Raw genomic sequence first — 19,396 nt, 5'->3', positions numbered from 1 at the left:
TCACAATTACAGACTTCTGACCTTTAGATATTTTATAGACTAAAGGGCTGCAGGAAAAACAAACATGGCTCGGCCAGTCTACCAAGACTGCCAACAGAAGAACACTCTGGTGAACTCGTCTTGGCAGCTTTAGGCAAGTGAGATTAAATATGCCCCACACCCGCTCCAAAAGTTAACCACCATTTTTAAAATATGAAACCACTGTTTGATGCTTCTTTTAAAAGTTATATTTGCTTATTTGAAAAAATTAAAAACAGGAAGAGGTGGCTGATTTAAATATTACATGATATACATGTATATCAAACATATTTGTATTTACTAGTTAATTTTTTATTTTTAAAGAACTGAGGAGAATCCACGAGGCTCTCACTTCATCTCTCTCTGATAAGCATTATTCTGAGACACAGAAAAGAAAATCTCCTCAAGTTCTTCTTTTTAATTATTATAGCTCTTAATTTCAATTCTCTAAGGTCTCACTTGAACGTGGGAGGCAAGCTGATCTCGCATCTTAAAGTTGGGTCGCGATGCTGACACTCAGCGCAGCCCTCGCCTGTCCTGACAGGCAGTACGTCCATCTTCACCCACGTCTAGAATTCACATGTCAGCCTCAGAAATGCAACGGCCCTGTCCTACAGCTTTTCCTCCCTCTACCCTGGCAAACACGCGTGCGAGAGAGACCGACACATACACAACAGCCCTTACACTGCGAATCCCGTGTGTCACGGAAGATGTGTGGCTTCCGTTTGTGGCAGAGAGCCTCAGATATTCTAACCTGATCGTCTCATCGTTGGGGTCGAGGGAGAAAACACTGCCTCACGGGTCAGCCTTAACTTCAGCGATCTTATTTTTACTATGGTTTTAGCTAAAGGAGACGTACGTTTAAAATATGGCTGGCATAAGAAATTAAACACCACTAACATACCAATTAAGACAAATCTTCTAAGGGCTGGGCTGTTTTCACTTATTAAAGCCATGTTCCTGGGGTGAGGAAATGGGGCTTAAACTCTAGAGCCGTCTCATGCGGGATACTGGCTCTCACGATCTCGAGATCACTCCTCACTGAGCTGGCCTTGTCTTCCTTGACACATTCAAAGTGTATCTGTTTACAGTGTCCTGAAGTGTGTCTAAGGTCTAGGATGGAAGTTCCAACGCTTCTTCCTCTGATTGTGTTACTAAACGAAAGCCTGGAGACCTTTTAAGGAAGAAAACTACTTGGAAGAAACTTTCAAGAAAGGTGTTGGCCAGCAGGAGCCTGAAGGGTGGTGCCAGCAACCGTCCCACAGCACTGGGTGCCCAGCACACGCTGGTCCCAGCAGCAGGACTGAGAAACCGAAGGTCTGTGCAGAAACACGTGAGTGCCTGGCGGACAGGCACAGCCTCACCTTGGCGAGTTCCCTGCTTTCCTGACGAGGCCAGAGAAAGGTACCCAGAGAACACACTGCAGCACCCTGACCCTCTCTGCTCTAATGAGAGCAATGGAGACCGGACCACCACCCAGACGCAGCTCCAGGGCTGGCCTGACCACTCTGAAATTACTACAATGCCATCCACGTCCGTCCGAGACACTTAGCCCCGCTCTCGGAGCAACGTCCCTAAATTACTAGCATGAACAGAAAGAACACATGCCCCAGCCCACCCCACCCCACCCCCGCGCTAGTGCACACATTTGTCAAGTGGCTATCAGGCCCCAGACCCTCACATTCCTGCACTGACATGGAATGCCTCAGAGCCGAGCCAGGAGAAGCAGGTTTGGAGGCCTTGCTGTTTACCACAGGTTCCCCTACCGGCCACCTCGCATCCAGGTCTCTCCTCTGCACCTGACCACAGGGCCCTTTGATAGTACTCCTAACCCAGCACCAGTGGCCTGGTTCCCGGGGATGTATTTGTTGGACGTGAGAGACAAATTTACCAGAGACAGCTTCAGTCGGCTTCCCGGGAGGTAAGGCCTTAATCCATACCCGCTCACACATGGCAGCTATTAGGGAGCTGGTGGAGTAGACAGAAAGCATTTGCTCTCGGAGGATTTTTTATTCCAAATGAGCCTGCTTCCCATCCACAGACCTGTGACTGCATAAACGGTGGATATAAATAGTCTAAGGAAGCAGAGCCGCCCTTCCTAGCCACGGTGTAACCCTGAGCGAGCCACTGCAGAGCGGCGGGGAGGCCCCACCAACCCCTCCAGATCCCATGGCAAGAAACACAGCTCAGAGAAAAACCAAAATCACAGCAAAAGTCAGTAAGGCCGGAGAGGCACGGGAGCCGCGTGCGCACATCCATCTCCCCATGCATGCGTTTTCTCCCCCACCTGGACCCCGCAGGCAGCTTCCGAAGATGCTTGTAGGAACAAGACTCTACACAAAGACAGGTCACCCGGTAGCTAAAAGGCTCCTCACAAAAACAAGCTGCAGAAAGAGGCTGAGGACAACACCCCGTGAATTAGGCCTCCTGCATTTCAGTGTCAAAGGGAATCATGTCACCTTTGCGTGTGTATTGTATTTGATAACAGGAAGTCAGTCAACATGAACAGAGAGAAAAAAAGAAAAATTTCCACTGTTGGTACCGGGAGAAGAAGAGAGAAAGAGGCATATGAAAGACCCTGGAAAACATTCGTAGCTGTAAAAGCTTTTAAACGTTGGCTTTAATCTGCCAGCTGCTCTGAGCCGTGTGTTCTGTAAAGTAGCCGCCGCAAGACCTCAGCAGACGCACACATCAGAAGCCATTCGGTGCACCTGGGCACCCGACTTGCTCTTCAGTTTGGGTCTCCAAGGAAGTATTTCTTTGGCTGCATTTTAGAGTAACGCTTGAAGTTTGTCTCGTATGAAAGATTCAGAACTACTAAGGCAGTAGGGGAGGATTCCATGTCTAAAGTTCGCTGAAATAATGGCAGGCGGTGGTTTTTTGCTGCTGTTGTTTAATGGAGAATCAGAATCAAAGAGCAACAGTCTGCACAGTAAGCTCCAAACTCCGAGTGTGCGGCCGAGGAGGCCAACGATCGCCAGGTTCAGAGAGACTCTATCACTAATAGCAACAGCAATAATGGTACTGTTCCGTAGAGCGGTTCTCCGGCCTCCCCGTGTGCCACCCAGGTTAGTGCACCCACACGCACACACTCCCCCAACCCTGCACACAATTCTGGTTTTAAATGTCACAAAGAAAGAACCCGACTTTCAGGCTGAGGACATAGTTCAGTAGTGGAGACGTGAGACCCTGGGTCTGATTCCCACCTAAGTAAATAAGCAAACAAAAGTTCAGGTTCCTCATCCCAGACCGACAAAGACATACACACAGACACACACACACACACACACACACACACACAGAGACACACACACACAGACACACACACACACACACACACGTGAGAGCACACTTCATCCTGCTGAATGGGAAATCTTGATGAGATCAGAAGCATGTAAGAAGACTCAATTACTGAGGCTGATATGTAAAACGAATAAAAATTTAAACTAAAAAGAGATACCACCCACTCAAAAAAAAAAAAAAGTCTCAATTAACCAAAAAGCATGCCATAAAGATAAGAAAGTATCATTCTCCCAAACCGCCGCAGCACCGGCTCGGCCTCACTAACTTTCGAACGTTTGCTGGGTGAGGAGCACAGTGGGGGAGGGAGGACCATGTGGAATGACTAAGTCTACGTTCGCTCCTGAAGCAACGAACCAGAAAAGAAACTTCCACTTCACGATAGCTACACACGAAAACACCATGCTGAACACCCTGAATGTGGACGACCAGAACTGGGTTTGCATGGAGGACTCCCTGGGCAGAAGAAGGGCCATGCTAGGAGCTGATACGTCTACAAATATAAAAACTGTTCTTACCAACAACAGCTTATTGCCAACGATAGCTGGATTCTGAGAACGGAAACAAACTTTCTTGGTACATAATTTCAGGCTGAATCAAAACGAAATACTATAGCCCACTTTCGTCTGTAGGCGTGTACTGTGTGTGCCACAACGGCCATGCCACTGACATCACACATACACCGCGGTGACTTTGCCCAGTCACTTTAACAGCAAACTCAGTTGTCACTTCTTGTTATGGTTACATCTTGATCCCAAGGGCAGAGTAACCAGACACCCCCTCAAAGGAGTCCTGCCAAGAGTCTAGCCAGAGTCTATTTCCCTGGCCGCCGAGACATCACCATCACCACCTCCCAGCCCCAATGCACACCTAAAAGATCCCAAGATTCTTCATTTTGGCGGTGTGTGCGTGTGTGTGTGTGTGTGTGTGTGTGCAGATCTGCCAACAGCTTGGGTTCCTCAGAGCCATGGCAGCATCCCTTGCTCGGGGTGAAGGCATTTATCCTCTTCTGCAGCCTCTGGCCACCCAGGGAACATCACTATGGCACACTGGCAGGTGACTGTGCAGGGTGAGAGGTGGGGGCTGGCTCGGAATCCTGGCTGGCCCTACTCATTCCACAAGAGCCCTGGAGACTGCGGTATCCCTCTTCCTTGTTACCGTTCCTCGGGCACTGGGCGAAATGGAAATAAGATGGCTTGGCTTATTTCTGGGAAAGAACGTGGGTTTGGTTTGGTTTGGGTTTTTTGTTGTTGTTGTTACTGTTTGTTTTGTTTTGTACGAAATTACATTTTAATATAAATTAAATATCCACCTTTTCCTACACTTCACAGAAATGGGTCCCTTCTCTAGACAGAGAGGTTTTACTCTCCCACAGTCACGCCCCACAGTGATACTGCATTCCTGCCAACTCCCTGTCCTCGGCTAGTTGGGAGGCTCACACGGAGGCCGCCACGTAATGCTATCCCATAATATACCCTACATCAACCATGCAGCCCGTCTGCCTGGCCCTTCGCTGGCCCCCTGTATGACTTTATTGGTGGAGAAACAGCCCAGAGGGTTCGGAACCGCCCCAGCAGGGGCAGGGTACCAGCCCCAGCAACGCCTTCCACTCCCTTCCACTCCCACGTGTGAAAGTGCCTGAGGCACCCACACCCCAACCCTGGAGCTCACCAGTAAGACCAGCAACCTGTGACATTGACGTTCCACGCACCCTCTAAATCGGGGTTCTCAACCTTCCTAATGCCACGACAGTTCCTCGCGGTGTGGGGACCCCAACCATAAAATCACTTTCGTTGCTACTTCTTAACTGTCATTTTGTTACTGTATGAATCGTAATGTGAAATCTGTGTTTTCTGAGGGTCTTAGGTGACCCTTGTGAAAGGGTCATTCAACCTCCAAAGGGGTCATGAACCCGGCTCTAAATAATTAAGGGATTAATAATTAAGGGATTAATTATTTAGAGGTTGAAAGCCTCCAAAGGTTGAAAACCACTACTCTAAATAAAGAGAAGTGTCAAAATTTATCCAAGCATCAGTGTCTACAGAAGACCCTAAACACTCAGGTTTTAGGTTCATGTAGGATACTTCCAAAGGCTGACGACGCACACTAATTTATTATTTTCTTTAGTTTTTAGTAACTTGTTTGGCTCATCATAAAAGTAACAGCAGAGGCAATTTGAAAACTAGAAAGAAAACATTAAAACATTATTAAAATTACCGGAAGCCTGCCGCCAGAATATGTATGTATGTGTCTGTATATGTGTACGTGCGTGTGCACGTTTGTATAAGTGTACGTGTTCACATAAGTGTATATGTGTGTACATGTGCATGTGTCCACACACCGCAGCTCTTCCAATCTCGTTTCCATGGACACAGGTATGTGGCATACCGTGTCCGTGGTTTCCACATACTGGACTCCGGCGAGGGCTCTGCAGAAGCTCTTGCTCGGCAGACAGAGCAAATGTAAGGCTTTCCTCACCAGAGAGGAAGGCCGGCATGGCCACTGGAGCCTGCCGCTCAGCCAAGCCGGGTTTCCTTTCCCTTCACATCAAGGGTCCCCGCGGTGGGTTTTAGGGGAGTCAGAGAACACCCCTCATGAACGCCGAGGTCCGCTGTTCTTTACGCATCTCTGTCTCTCACGGTGACATGCGGCGGGGGGGGGGGGGGGGGGGGGGGGGGGGTGTCATAAATCTTCCATGCCTCTTTCCGTCAAGAGCAGCGAGAGTCCGAGCTCCAAACTGAGTAAACACAGCTGCTTCGCAGTGAAGGTATGTAGACAGTTTCTCTATTTATTTTGTTCTTTCACGTGCCGTTCTGGAGCAGGACTAGTACTGAATAAATGTTGAATGGACTGCGCTGCTGAAATAATCCCCGCAGACCCAAGAGAAAGTGCCACAATAAAATTAAAAAAACATCAAACTTGCACAATGTGATATGATAGAGAATAGATGAAATTTCTGAACTTTACAGTCAGAGGGGCCGCAGCGGAGGCAGCCTAGCTCGGCAGCGCCACCACGTGGTGAGAGCGAGGATTCCCAAGAGCAGAGTGCTTTACAGGAAGCAGGAAACGGGAACTGCACAAGCTCTGACCTACAAGGCAGGCAGCAGGTCCAGGAGACGGAAAACGCCAAGATCCTCTTCATGTGGCTCAATCCAAGAGGGGCCGGTGAGACGCACCAGGAAGAGAGGCAGGAAGGAGAACAAAGCACAACTCAACCCCATCCCTAGCCCTCCGGTCTATGTGTTGAGCCAACTGCAGTGATGGTATGTTTTAAGATGTCTGAGCCTCAGCACCAGGACGAGGTCAAGAGGAATCTTCTGCCTGCCCCAGAAAGTGTCTAATTCTATTTTCAAATGTATTTTCCTTATAATTGTTTGGAGAAATTTTGATCCAAGAAAACACAATACTTGACAATACTAGATCTGACCTCAACCTCTGTGGCTCATTCAGGGTGTTCCAGAGTGCTGAGAAGCATCAAGCAATGGAGACACCCCACAATCGCACATGTGTGTTTACTCCCTGGAATTCCCGGCATACAATAGAACTCGGTCAGAATCAAGCAGCTGGGAGGCAGAAGCGGTCCACCGAGCTGACACCAAGACAGTTGGGAGGACGGGACTGGGGACTCTGAAAGAGAAGGAAGTGTTTCTGGACTACTCTTTCCAGGGTTCTACATAGTCAGGTCCTCAGTGAGGAGAGGTCTTATACACCATATACAGAACAAATATTGGCTTTTGACTTTTTCAAGAATTTTATCCCCATGGCTTCGGAGTGGGTAAATTAATATTTCTCCAGTCAACTAATAGTGAAACATTTCCACCCCCACTACCACTGTCTGCCATGGGACATTTTTAAGAGTTAAATTCAGTCTGTCTGTCTGTGTCTGTGTGTGTGTGCATGTATGCATGTACTATATCATATGCATGTTTGAGTGTGTGAGAAAACATGCACATGTGCATGCATGTAGAGGCCAGAGGCTGACATCAGAGTCCTCCTCATTTGCTCACCACTTTAATTTCCAAGGCAGGGCCTCTTGCTGAGCCTAGAGCTGGATAATTTGGCCCATCTGGCTGTCAATTTGCCCACCCGAGGAGGGTCCTGTCTCCACTCCCCTACAGGCTGCAATCACAGGCAGACTTCTATAGTCGCCCAGGCTTTTATGCAGGCTGGGGTGCCAATTCCAGACCACCTAGTACTTATATATCAAGATTGTCTAGATTGGAGAGATGGCTCAGTGGTTAAAAGCATTGGCTGCTCTCCAGAGGTCCTGAGTTCAATTCCCAACAACTACATGTTGACTCCCAACCATCTAGAGTGGAGTCTGATGCCCTCTTCTGGCATAAAGGTATACATGCAGACAGAACACTCACATACATAGACAAACAGACAGACAGACAGACAGACAGACAAATAAGTCTGTTAAAAAAAAGTTTGTCCACTGTCCAGTCTCCCAAGTTCAAGAACTAAAAAACTAAAACACTGATCTATGTCCTATGTTCCTGTCCTCTGACTTCCCAGGCTGGGGCCGTGAACAGTCACACACTTGATGTCATCTCCAGCTGCGACCCTCAAGGTTCTGGAAGTAAGGAGAGACAGCCTAGGAGGTTCAGCCACGTACCATTGAGACAGTGACAGCAGCCCACACAGCCCTAGCCTCCCTCCTCCATGGTGTGTGCTCTAAGAAGCTGAAGCTCGCTGGGCGGTGGTGGCGCACGCCTTTAATCCCAGCACTCGGGAGGCAGAGGCAGGCGGATCTCTGTGAGTTCGAGACCAGCCTGGTCTACAAGAGCTAGTTCCAGGACAGGCTCCAAAGCCACAGAGAAACCCCGTCTCGAAAAACAAAAAAAACAAAAAAAAACAAAAAAAAAAAAAAGAAGCTGAAGCTCTGAGGACTGCTTTATTTGGTATTTTGATATCATAAGTCAGAGAGAGAAGTTTTGCTGGATGAACTGAACATTAAGTAGCTTGGTTTTGGAATTCTTCAGATAAATCACAAACAGAAGTCATATGACTAATGCCTAGGAACATACATCAGAAACAGTGTAACATGACTAAAGCTTAGGAACATACATCAGAAACAGTGTAATGTATGACTAACACCTAGGAACATACATCAGATACAGTGTAACGTATGACTAACGCCTAGGGACACACGTCAGAAACAGTGTAACGTATGACTAACTCAGAAGCAGAGCAAACTTTATTGCTTGACTTGGTGGCACATACCTGTAATCCTAACACTCAGGATGCTGAGGCAGGGGGATCATGGCAAGTTTAAGGGTGGCCTCTGCTGCAGAGTGTGTTCCAAGCCAGTGTGGGCTAGTGAAAACTTGTCTCAGCTGGGCTGTGGTGGTACATGCCTTTAATCCCAGAACTTGGGAGGCAGAGGCAGGCAGATCTCCATGAGTTCAAGGCCAGCCTGGTCTACAAGATCTAGTTCCAGGACAGCTAGGACTGTTGTTACACAAAGAAACCTTGTCTCAAAAAAAAAAAAAAAAAAAACAAATAAATAAAAGCTTGTTTTAAGTAAACAAATAAACAAGCTAAAACATGAGTAATAAAAATGTAATAAAAGAATGGTTTTTTTAATGTGAAAAATCATCGTGGGTTGACATCAATTTTCTAGTCAAATGCATTACCATCAGTGTTCTTAGACTGGGTACCAGGAACTTATTAAGCACATCTATTTTTCAGCCCATTTGATCTCTGAACAACCCAATAATCGTTGCATTATTACAACCATTGCATCAAAGTATGACGCTCACACAACTCTCCCAAATATTTTCTCCTCCAGCCCTCACACAATCTTCCGGGGTCTGCATCTACTTCTGTAAGTCGGCACGAAGCAGTTACACAATGCACAGCTCTGCTCTCCTCCACAGACTAAGCTTGCCCTGGGACGGAGGCCAACCAGAAAGCTAGCACCGCCCTTTCTCACAGTGCAGGCGTGAAGGGTGGATTTTGCCCTTTTCAAGTGAAACAGGTGGGTTCGGTGTGTGGCGTCCCCTGACCGCCGTAGTTTTGCTATGTTGACATCATTAACCCCACAGACTGGCCTGTTACTGGCAACAATAGAAAGCTCCACAAAATCATGTGTCACAATAAATGAGAAATTGACAGCATGTCACCATGAAGGGATTAGCAGGAACACACACCTGGAGAACCTGGCAGCCTGCCCAAACCCGGGATCCCTCACAGAACAGCAGGGAGTGAAGGCGTGAGGCAGACTCCCAAACCCATCTCCAGTGCTTCCATTTTACTTTTAGACGTGAATGACAAACACGAAATCCAAAGCCACCTTGCCACAAGATAGCCGACATCAGAACACAGAACACAGAAGCTATGATGTTTCCCATGCAAAGACTTTCTGAGAAAACCCCCTGATCAAAACAGCTGGTTTGATCCCAGATGATTTCAGATTCCAAAAGGGTTGGTTACCCTTCAGCAGGCACAGGGAGTCTGGTTTCTGCACTCCCGCCCACAGACACCAAGAGCCAAAGTCTCAGTCATCCGGAGCACAGCATGTGCACACAGCCTGTGCACAGCCTCTGGAAGACTTGAAACACCTAGCGCCTTGCCAACAGCATGCGCAAACAGTCGCCACAGTGCTGTGTATCGGTCAGGCAATGATAGGAAAAGCAGTCTGTGTAAGTTCAGCAGAGGCAGGATTGGCTTTAGCTGTGTACGTTTGTGTGATGTGTGTACGCGTGTGTGTTCAAACAAGTAAAGCTGAGTATGCAGCATGTGGCATGGCACACATGCAGAAGTTGGAGGGCAACCTGGGTGCTGTTCTTCATGCTTCCCCTTCCACCTGGTTAGAGACAGGGTCTCTTCTGCTTACACCACGCAGGCCGGGCTGGCAACCTGGGAGCTCCTCACATCACACACAGGAGCACACTACAGCATCCAGGTTCACACAGCCTCCTGGGGATTCATACTCAGGTCCTCACCCTTGCCCTTCACACCGAGCCACCTCCCTGGCCCAGTGTAATTTTGGCCTATAAGACAGAGTTCCATTTACACACACACACACACACACACACACACGCACGCACACACGCACTACACATATGAACGAATAATATTAAAGATATTATCATGTGGTTTCCAAACCCAAAGTCAACATAGAAATCAAGGGATCAAGGGTGAGGATGGTCATGACAGAAGAATGAAGGGAAGGAGTCGCGGCTCTAAGGTGAGGCCACCCGAAGCATGCGGGTTCCAGCTGAGCCAGCACTCACCTCGGCGGCCAGCAGCAAGTAGAGCGGAGTTAAGGCAGGAACTTGTCGAACATCACAGCTTAGGCCGAGGGTCGTCAGGATCTCCTTAAGGACTTCGTGCCTCCTCATGTTGCTGGACTTAAGCACGTTGAAGTCCTCTTGAGTTTGCACCATGGAAGTGCTCGGAGGGAGTTCCAGGTACACCTGAGGACGAGACAACAGGAGGTAAAGTGGGGCACTAGCGACAGAGAGGCAGTGTCTCTACCGGGGTTAATGAAGAGCTGAACATGGCTCTCCTCCCATCAACCCTGAGCCTGACCATGGGAAGAGGGACGTCAAGAAACAAGAACATGAGGACTAGAATGGGCCCCTTAAAATCACGGCTTCCCTGCTCAAGAGTCACAGTGGACCCCATCTCTGGGTGGTCACAGATTCTCTCCAGATCATGGCTTTTACCATCAATCTACTGCACGTACTTCAGAAGGCCACTCAACGTGGACTAAAATCTGGACAGACAACCATGCTGAGAACCCAACAGGTTGCAAACTTCCGCTCTGCCTTGCAATCGACGGAAGAGAGTAGCGTATTCATCATTTGGATACTGTTTGCAGGGCTTGGGGAAGATAGAGTGGACATCCCAGACAACAGAAAGACCTTCCTGACCTCCCTGCACACGACTGAATACTAAAACTGGGGTCTTCCTACATGTAGTCCAGGTGTTAAAGCATGAGTTAGGATACTCAGGACTCATCCAAGAGGCCATGCGAAGGTTATGAATACACAAACATCTCCAACACATCCCTGGCAGGATGAAGGACCACACTGGACTACAAGCTCCCACGGGAGCGGATTTCAACTGCGTGTCAGAGTCCACTCAGTAATAGCAAGCAGCCCGTGCTTAGTTTTACTTTGGTTTTCTCTGCTGATTTTCCAGCCGGAACACCGGAAGGCTAAAACAGCACAGTGCCACCCCCAGGTGCCTTCAGTCATTCAATCCTTGCCTAGGCTGTAACCAAAGCAAACACATTATTCAACATGGGACAAATGCTGAACTCTGGGGCCAGTCTAAAGAGGCTACAGGACAGTGGTCAGTGGAACAGATATGCCTGTCCCCCAGACAGCCCTTGAAGAGGGACCGAGAAGAAAGGGACGCCCACATCCTAATCAATGGGCCACGTCTTCCATTTGAGCACACCTCTGGGTTAACCTATACAGGTGGCACAAATAAAATGAGCACGAGTTATGTCCCCGTAGGAGCTCAAGGGAGAGAGGGAAGCGTACGGCTGAATGACGTGGCCTCGTCAGATGGTAAAGACACATGGAGCTTGCACAGTGAAGTGTGCGCGCTGATCAGCACAAGAGGAAGAGGTTACAGTAGGCCCCCAGGCCCAAAGGGGGCACCACTAAAGTTGGGGAGATGCTTTTACTTGCTGGACTGTGGAGGAAAATGGTCACTCTGCATGCATGAGACCCTGGTGCTGCCCCTTCAGCTAGTGAGAGACTGACCAGCACACCTGACACCATGTGTGGGGGTGGGGGAGGCTATTGTCCTGACACAATCACGGTCATTGGCTGGCAACATCGACATCCCTGACCTGGCCTCTTCTAAGCTAAGGCTTCTCAACTGCACGGAAAGCCATAGGTAAAAATTTTTCTAGCAACAAACGCAGAGGGGGTGGCTGGCGTTCAGTGAGCAAGTCCAGGACTACATGACTACACCTCCCCACAAAGACTGACCTGGCCCAAAAATGGTAAGGGGGCCAACAGCTATAAAACTGCTCTCCTCAGCTAATAGGGTAAGCAAATAAAATCTTTTCAAATCCATTTTCAACCTCAACTGGGGCAACATCAAGCCAAAATCCGGAACCATTTGATGACCGAGTATCAGCCTTAATTCTCGGTTTTAACGTTTTCCCGGCAGATGCAGCCTCCCCAGCACGGCAAGCACATCGCCAGCCCCTTCGCTGGGTGCCCCCGCCCAGCGAGCACTTGCACTCTGACCTTGAAGCTCTCTGCCTTCTCCTACTGGGTTACATCATTACTAGATTTATCACAGAGATGAAGGCTATGGGATTGAGCAGAGAATGAGGAAACTATGCAGCCTGTAATAATATTTATTGGTTGGTTTCAGCGAGGTGGTACCGAGGCTGGAGGAGGAAACAGTGACCCTGCCACACAGGAGACTGGAAGTCATTTAGAACCAAAGATGACACTCTAATCCTCCGACTCTGGTTTGTGGGCCTGCATCATATTGCCTTTTTCCTTCCTATGGCAACATACTGCAGTATCAGATTTTATGATAGCATTGGGGTCAGTTTAAATGGTACAGCAGACAGACGTGCCATGGAGCTGGAGAAATGGGCTGCAACGTGCCGAATCAATTTTCTAGTACAGTCTGCACAGAAGTGGTGGGGGAAGAACTCTTCAAAACTGAAATATGGCTTCAGGAACTGGGGTTTTCAAGCAAATTTTTTGCAAGTGCATGGTTGCTATAGTGACTATGTTAGCAGAGGGAAAGATAAGAGGAACATTTAACTAGCCCGTGTGGTCTGCAGCCTCACAGGAAACCTGCTGGCTCTCCGTGTGGACGTCTGTCTCAGTGTCCGGAATTCTGTGTTTTGAACACTAGGCTTCAGGATAAGGGTGGGAGAGCTGGGGTGAGTGCTGGCCGTGTAAGTGTGAAGACCTGTGCCCCCAGAACCCACACAAAGCCAGAGTCAGCAGCACGTGTCTGTGATCCCGGCACTCCTACAGAGAGATGGGAGGTGGAGACAGGACAGTCCCTGGAAGCCTGTGGCCCAGGTAACCTGCCTGGCACATGCAGGAACGACTAAGAGACTCCGTCAAACAAGGTAGAAAGAAGAACTGTGTCCATAGCTGGCCTTGGCCTCCACCTACGAACCACGACACGTGCAGAGAGCCGACAGACAGACAGACAGACAGACAGACAGACAGACAGACAGAGACACAGGAAGATCTGTTGCACCTGTATGAGTATTTGCGTGCCTATATGTAAGTATGTACATGCAGTGCCTGTAGAGACCAGAAGACAGAGGCTGATCCCCTGGAAGTGGAATCATAGACAGTTGTGAGCCATCATGTGGGTGCTGGGAACCAAAGCCAGGCCCTCTGGAAGAGCAGCCAGTGCGCTTAACTGTTGAGCCATTTCTCCAGCCCTAAGTACTTGGGGTTTAAATGTTAACAAGTCATACGGAAAGAACAGAGGCTGTGAAGACCTGTCCAACACTAAACACGGATGTGACCAAGAGCATCACTTGAAGGCGACAGGTGCTGGTCTGGATTCCCTTCTGTGCCTCTGAGCTCCCTGCACTATACAAGGGCTTGATGATATCAACCAGGGTGTGCGCTGAGGCCAGAAAATAAACCACGCTTTAGGAAGAATGGTTCCAAGAGTGACGAAAATGAGACGGGGTTCTGGCGAGTCCTTGGCTCACCTTGCTGCCTTCTGTCTTGGCTCTTCCATCACAGGCAATTTAGGTGATGGGGGTATTCATGAAAGCCATCAGCTAAGCCTTCCACACCCCAGAAACTTCTACACACAGCAGAAGCTCAGCCAAGAGGACAACTAAGTACAACTACCCAGTGGCACTTGGATTCTTGGGCATGTGTGTGGTGGGGGAGTGGTGTGTGTATGTATATGTGGTTTGTGTGCATATGTGTAGTGGAGGGGGTGTGGTGTGTGCGTATGTGTGATGTGGGGCATGTAGTTTGTGTGTGTGGTGTGTGGTGGGAGGTATGGTGGGGATGTGGGGGGGTGGAGGTGGTACGTGTGTACATGTGTGTTTGTGTACATGCACACGCACAAGAACACACAAGCTTGTGTGTGGAGGCCACAGGATCATCTCAGTTGCTATTCCTCAGTGCTGCCCACCTTGGGTTTGAGACAGAGCCTCTCACTGGCCTGGAACTGACCAAGGAAGGAACACTGGCCGTCCACAAGCCCCAGGGACCCGTCTCTGCCTCCCCATCAGCTGCACTAGAGACACACGCCACCACGCCTGGCTCTCTTCACATGGGTTCTGGGGAATCAAACTCGGGTCCTCATGCTCGTAATGCACACACTTCCCGCCGAGCTCTTGTCCCGGCTGCTCCTGGACATCTTGGTGCTGAGCCTTAAAGAGCACATTCTGGCCGGGCGGTGGTGGCGCACGCCTTTAATCCCAGCACTCGGGAGGCAGAGGCAGACGGATCTCTATGAGTTCGAGGCCAGCCTGGTCTACAAGAGCTAGTTCCAGGATAGGCTCCAAAGCCACAGAGAAACTCTGTCTCGAAAAACCAAAATATAAATAAATAAATAAATAAATAAATAAATAAATAAATAAATAATAAAAAAAATAAAAGAGCACATTCTGTCCAAACACACCCTAAAGCACCACGCGACACCACCCCCATACCTGGCAGAGAACGGCCTCTCCTCCGCGGCTTCCAAAAGGCACGTGAACAATCATCTTGTCCTTGTTTGGATTCTCTAGGTGGCCCTGCAGTTTGCCCAGACTGAGGCCTTCCTCATAAACACAGCCACTGCTCAGGACGCTAAGCCGTACCTCACTCCCATCAGCCTTTGAGAACACCAAGTTCTGGACTGTGCTCTGTAGCAGGTCCTTGCTAGCCACCTGAAAGCCACCAAACGTGAAGGGGGAAGACAGGCCCAGCACCTTCCCTCCCTGAGAAAGATAGGCCATGAACTTCTGGTATATGTCTTTGGGGATGGGTTCCCTGGTGGCAATCACCAATAGCAGGCAGTTGTCCGGCCACGGGTCCCTGAGAGCACTGTCTTCCAGCAGATGGTAGAGCGTGTAGCTGTCGGTGTCCACGCAGTCAGTCAGGGTAGCCCGTACCTGCTGGAGCCGGCCCAGGGCTTCCTCGGAACTGGAGCCCACATACAGCAGGATATTGGGTGCCTTTCCCGAAAGGTTGACTCTCCTCCCTTCCCGTTCAGGGCAGAGTTCATCTGCAGCGTCCTCTACGCTGCTGCTGTGATCATAGGGAAGATCCGGAATGTTCTCTGCAGATGCAAACCTCACTGATTCGATGGTACTGTTCTCAAGTTCCAAACACTCGTGGCAACTGGACAGGTGAAGCTGATGGAGCTCAGCAGAGCTCTGCCCGGGGTCACCATCTGCAGCCGGCTCACCTCCAGATGCACAGCCTCTCCTCGGTAGGGAGGAGCCTTCACCAGTAGCCTTCGGGTCACCATGGCCAGCACACTCCATGACACCCTGCGCAGGCTCAGCCTCAAGGGAAGGGTCTAGGCCCAGTGGCAGGGCTTGGACCTGCTCGGCGGAGGCCTCGCTGACTTCCTTCAGAGCGGGGTCCTTTAAGTGAACTGCTAGAGCATCAGTGGGAGAGATTGTTAGTCAGCACTGCTGATCAGAACCCAACAGACTAGCGTGTGCCTCCGGTCCACACCAATCTGCTGATCAGAGCCCTACAGACTAGCGCGTGCCCCTGGTCCACCCCAATCCCCCACCTGTATCAGTTATACACTTCCATAGTGAGAACAAACCTGTTGGCTAAAACTGAAAGCAAGCACGGCCCTAAGTCACGACCTGGGGAAACCATAACAGCCCTCCGAGGAATCCCTGTGACACCCGTGGAAACCTTTTCTCGAGTTACTTACAAACAATCTTCTGGGCTATCAGTCCATGGTCCATCTGGAGTCTCTCCTCCATAAACGCCACCCCAAGCTTGCTGAAGTTGTCCACGCTTGCTTTAGCTATGAACTGGTGGGGATCCCCGGGTCGGAAAGCTAACGGCAAACAGCAGTCCGACCATTTTACAACCTGAGGAAAGAGCCGGTGAGGGGGAAAGAGAAGCTGAAACTTTCATCCACTGTGACCAGACACGACACTTTACCCTCAGGCTCCTCGGTACCATGCTACAGGCAGGCAGACTGCATCCAGCAAGCTCCTAGATATCTCCTTTGATCAAGAGCAAAGGTATTTGGGCTCAGGCATACTCGTTCTGACCTAACAAGAGTGATTGATTACAAAGCACTAACCAGAGCTCTGTCTTGTGACTGGACTCTGCCAGATGTGGCGATACACGCCCCTCACACCGCCAGCCCGCCACTCACACCACCAGCCCACCCCTCATACAGCCAGCACACCCCTCACACCGCCAGCACCTAGGAGGCTATGGTCTGAGGGTCTCAAGTTCAAAGACAACATAAGCCACATACTGAGACCCTTCCTCGAAAAAACAAAAGGGAAGGATTACAGAGATGGCTCAGAGGTTAAGAGCACTGGCTGCTCTTCCAGACGTCCTGAGTTCAATTCCCGGCAACCACGTGGTGGCTCACAGCCATCTATTGTGAGATAGTGCCCTCTTCTGGCACTCAGGCAAAGATGCAGGCAGAACACTGTATACATAATAAATAAATCTTCAAAAAAATCAAAAAGGAGCGCTGGAGGGATGGTTCCACAGGTAAGTCCAGCTGCTGCTTTTCCAAAGGACCTGGGTTCAGTCCCCTGCACCCACATGGTGACACAGCCATCTGTAACTCCAGTTCCAGGGAACCTATTCCCTTCTTCTGGCTTCCATGGGCACCATACCCACGTGGTGCACAATCACACATGCAAGCAAAACACCCACACGCATAAAATTAGATGTGAAAAAATAATAACAATGAAATAAAAATAAGTGTAACTTAGATATAAATAAAGGTGACCAAAAGTCTGAACTGCTTTAGGGTACTAGAGATGAAAGGGACATTCTCCAGACATGATCAGAACCTGAGAGAGCTTTTGTACCAGGCACAGGACAGAAGCCTCCAGAACACCCAGTAATGTACAGGAAACCTGCCCACCGGTTATTTTCCAGTGCAGTCAGGGGCAGCAGCAAAGATCTACCCAAAAGCACATCAGACCCTCTATTCCCCGAGTGCAGCTCCCTACTGTAGCATTTCAGGAACCCGAAGTCAAATGCACTTCAGAGACAGTCAGTTGCTGGGAAAGACAGTGCAGACAGTTCACAATCCTACCACTAGAGGGCGAGAGACACATGAGGCGAGGAAAGGGCCTTCCAGTTTGGTTATCAAAGAATTTCACTAAGGAGTTGAGACACACAGTCTCTGAGGATTCCAGGAGAGGAGGATCCTGCTGAGCAGGAAGCCTGGCAGCAAAGTCCGGGAAGCTTGAGTCAGACACAAGCTCCACTCACCGCCTCTCCCTGGCTCTGTGCACCTCTCAGTGCCCTCTCTGTCCAGTAGGAACAATGATACCATCATCACCCATCACCTCAGGTCTGCGTGGCAATGAAATTAAAGAGTGCACAGAGCCGCAGGGGGCTGGAGAGAGTCACCCCAAGGGTACTCCTCGCTGTTCCTGAGGACCTGAGTTCAGTTCCTAGCACGTGGGGATACAGCCCCTCTTCTAGTCTGTTACACAATATATAAATAAGTAATAAAACCAATCTTTTATAATAATAATAGTTATAAACAAGAGTAGCTTAGGCTAAAGTCCCCAGTGCTAGCTGTTTCTATCAGCGACCATGAGAGAGACCTCCACTCCCAGCAATGTCCTCAAGGGTAGACTGTCCTGCAGTTCACAGCCAGAGACACAGAAGTCTGAGTTCCAACTTGTAAGTTGAGGGGATAGCTTTTTAGAATAAATTTCCTCCTGGAAAACCACAAAAAGAATATACTGCCAGAATAACCAGAAATTCAAACACAAAAGAATGAAGACGGATCCCTGCCTCAGACCATTACCCAAGCTGCGCCAAAGACCTCAGCTTAAAACGCAAAAGTATGAATTCGCAGAAGAAAACAGAGGCAAACTGTCAGAACACAGGATCAAACGACAGTTTCTCAGATTTGACATTAAAAGTACGGGCAAGAAAAGATAAAGGGCAGGAGAGACGGCTCAGCAGTTAAGAGCACTGGTTGCTATTCCGGAGGACCCAGGTTCAATTCCCAGACCCCACATGGCAGCTCACAACTGTCTGTAACTCCAGTTCCCAGGGATCTGACACCTTCACACCAATGCACATAAAATAAGATTACAATTAATTATTTTTTAAAAAAGATAAACTGGAAATTACCAGTGCTTTTTGTACATCAAAGAACGTTGTTGAGAAGGCGAAAAGGCAACCCACGGTGACCAAATCACACAACCCCTACAACCGACAGTGAGAAACGAAATGACTCACTTTCAAAGTGAACAAAGTAGAATTTGAATCCGTTATTTCTCAGATGATATGCAAATGCACAATAAACAAAGTAAATGCAAACCACAGTAGAATATCACCTCTATGCCCACGGGACTGGCTAGCATGAGAACAGGCAAGGACTAGCGTTGAAGATGAGAGGAAGCTGTCAATCCAGAGGCAGCAAGAGGGCTCAGCAGGTGAGGGCATTGGTTGGCAAGCCTGGTGGCCCGAGTTCAATCCCCAGAACCCGCCTGTGGACAGAGAGAACCAACCCCTGCAAGTCATGCTCTGACCTCTGACCTCCACAGCATACCTCTCCACACACACAGAGGATACACACACGCACACATGCACGCACGCACACACACATAATATATGTAATAAAAATTTTAAAAAGAAATGGGAATTTGAACACATTGCTGATAGAGATACAACATGGTTCAGCATCTTCAGGAAAGAATTTAAGGACTCTTCAAGAAGCTAAACACTGAGTTACCACAAGACCAAGCAATTCCCCTTGAGTGTGTATCTAGGAAAATTAAAAACAGGGGTCGTGTATGTTAAGTTGCGAGCGTAGCCCCAGTCCCTGGCATCCATCCCAGCCTCCCTGGCCTGGGAGTTGCTTTGCTCTGAACTCCAAATCCCAGCATGCCAGGTCCTGGGGGAGAGTCAGGATCACTCCCACAGGG

At 49.1% G+C, this 19,396-nt stretch overlaps 1 protein-coding gene across 4 annotated transcripts in view; it reads right to left on the bottom strand.

Annotated features, from left to right (window-relative positions):
• The window catches only part of Hlcs (holocarboxylase synthetase), a 164,652-nt gene that overhangs the window by 126,587 nt on the left and 18,669 nt on the right, over nucleotides 1-19,396 (bottom strand). For 3 of the 4 annotated variants that reach the window (XM_038345704.1, XM_038345708.1, XM_038345703.1), the window contains 3 exons: nucleotides 16,180-16,342; nucleotides 14,954-15,888; nucleotides 10,560-10,742 (listed from right to left, as the gene is read on the bottom strand). In XM_038345704.1, the coding sequence (XP_038201632.1) occupies nucleotides 10,560-10,742; nucleotides 14,954-15,888; nucleotides 16,180-16,342 (1,281 nt within the window). The remainder of the gene's footprint in view (nucleotides 1-10,559; nucleotides 10,743-14,953; nucleotides 15,889-16,179; nucleotides 16,343-19,396) is intronic. The other variant, XM_038345707.1, reaches the window with a different exon arrangement.

Source organism: Arvicola amphibius, chromosome 10, assembly GCF_903992535.2.
Source record: "Arvicola amphibius chromosome 10, mArvAmp1.2, whole genome shotgun sequence".
Taxonomy (NCBI): domain Eukaryota; kingdom Metazoa; phylum Chordata; class Mammalia; order Rodentia; family Cricetidae; genus Arvicola; species Arvicola amphibius.
The sequence above is the reverse complement of the archived record's forward strand: the minus strand, read 5'-3'. Positions and strand labels throughout refer to the sequence as shown.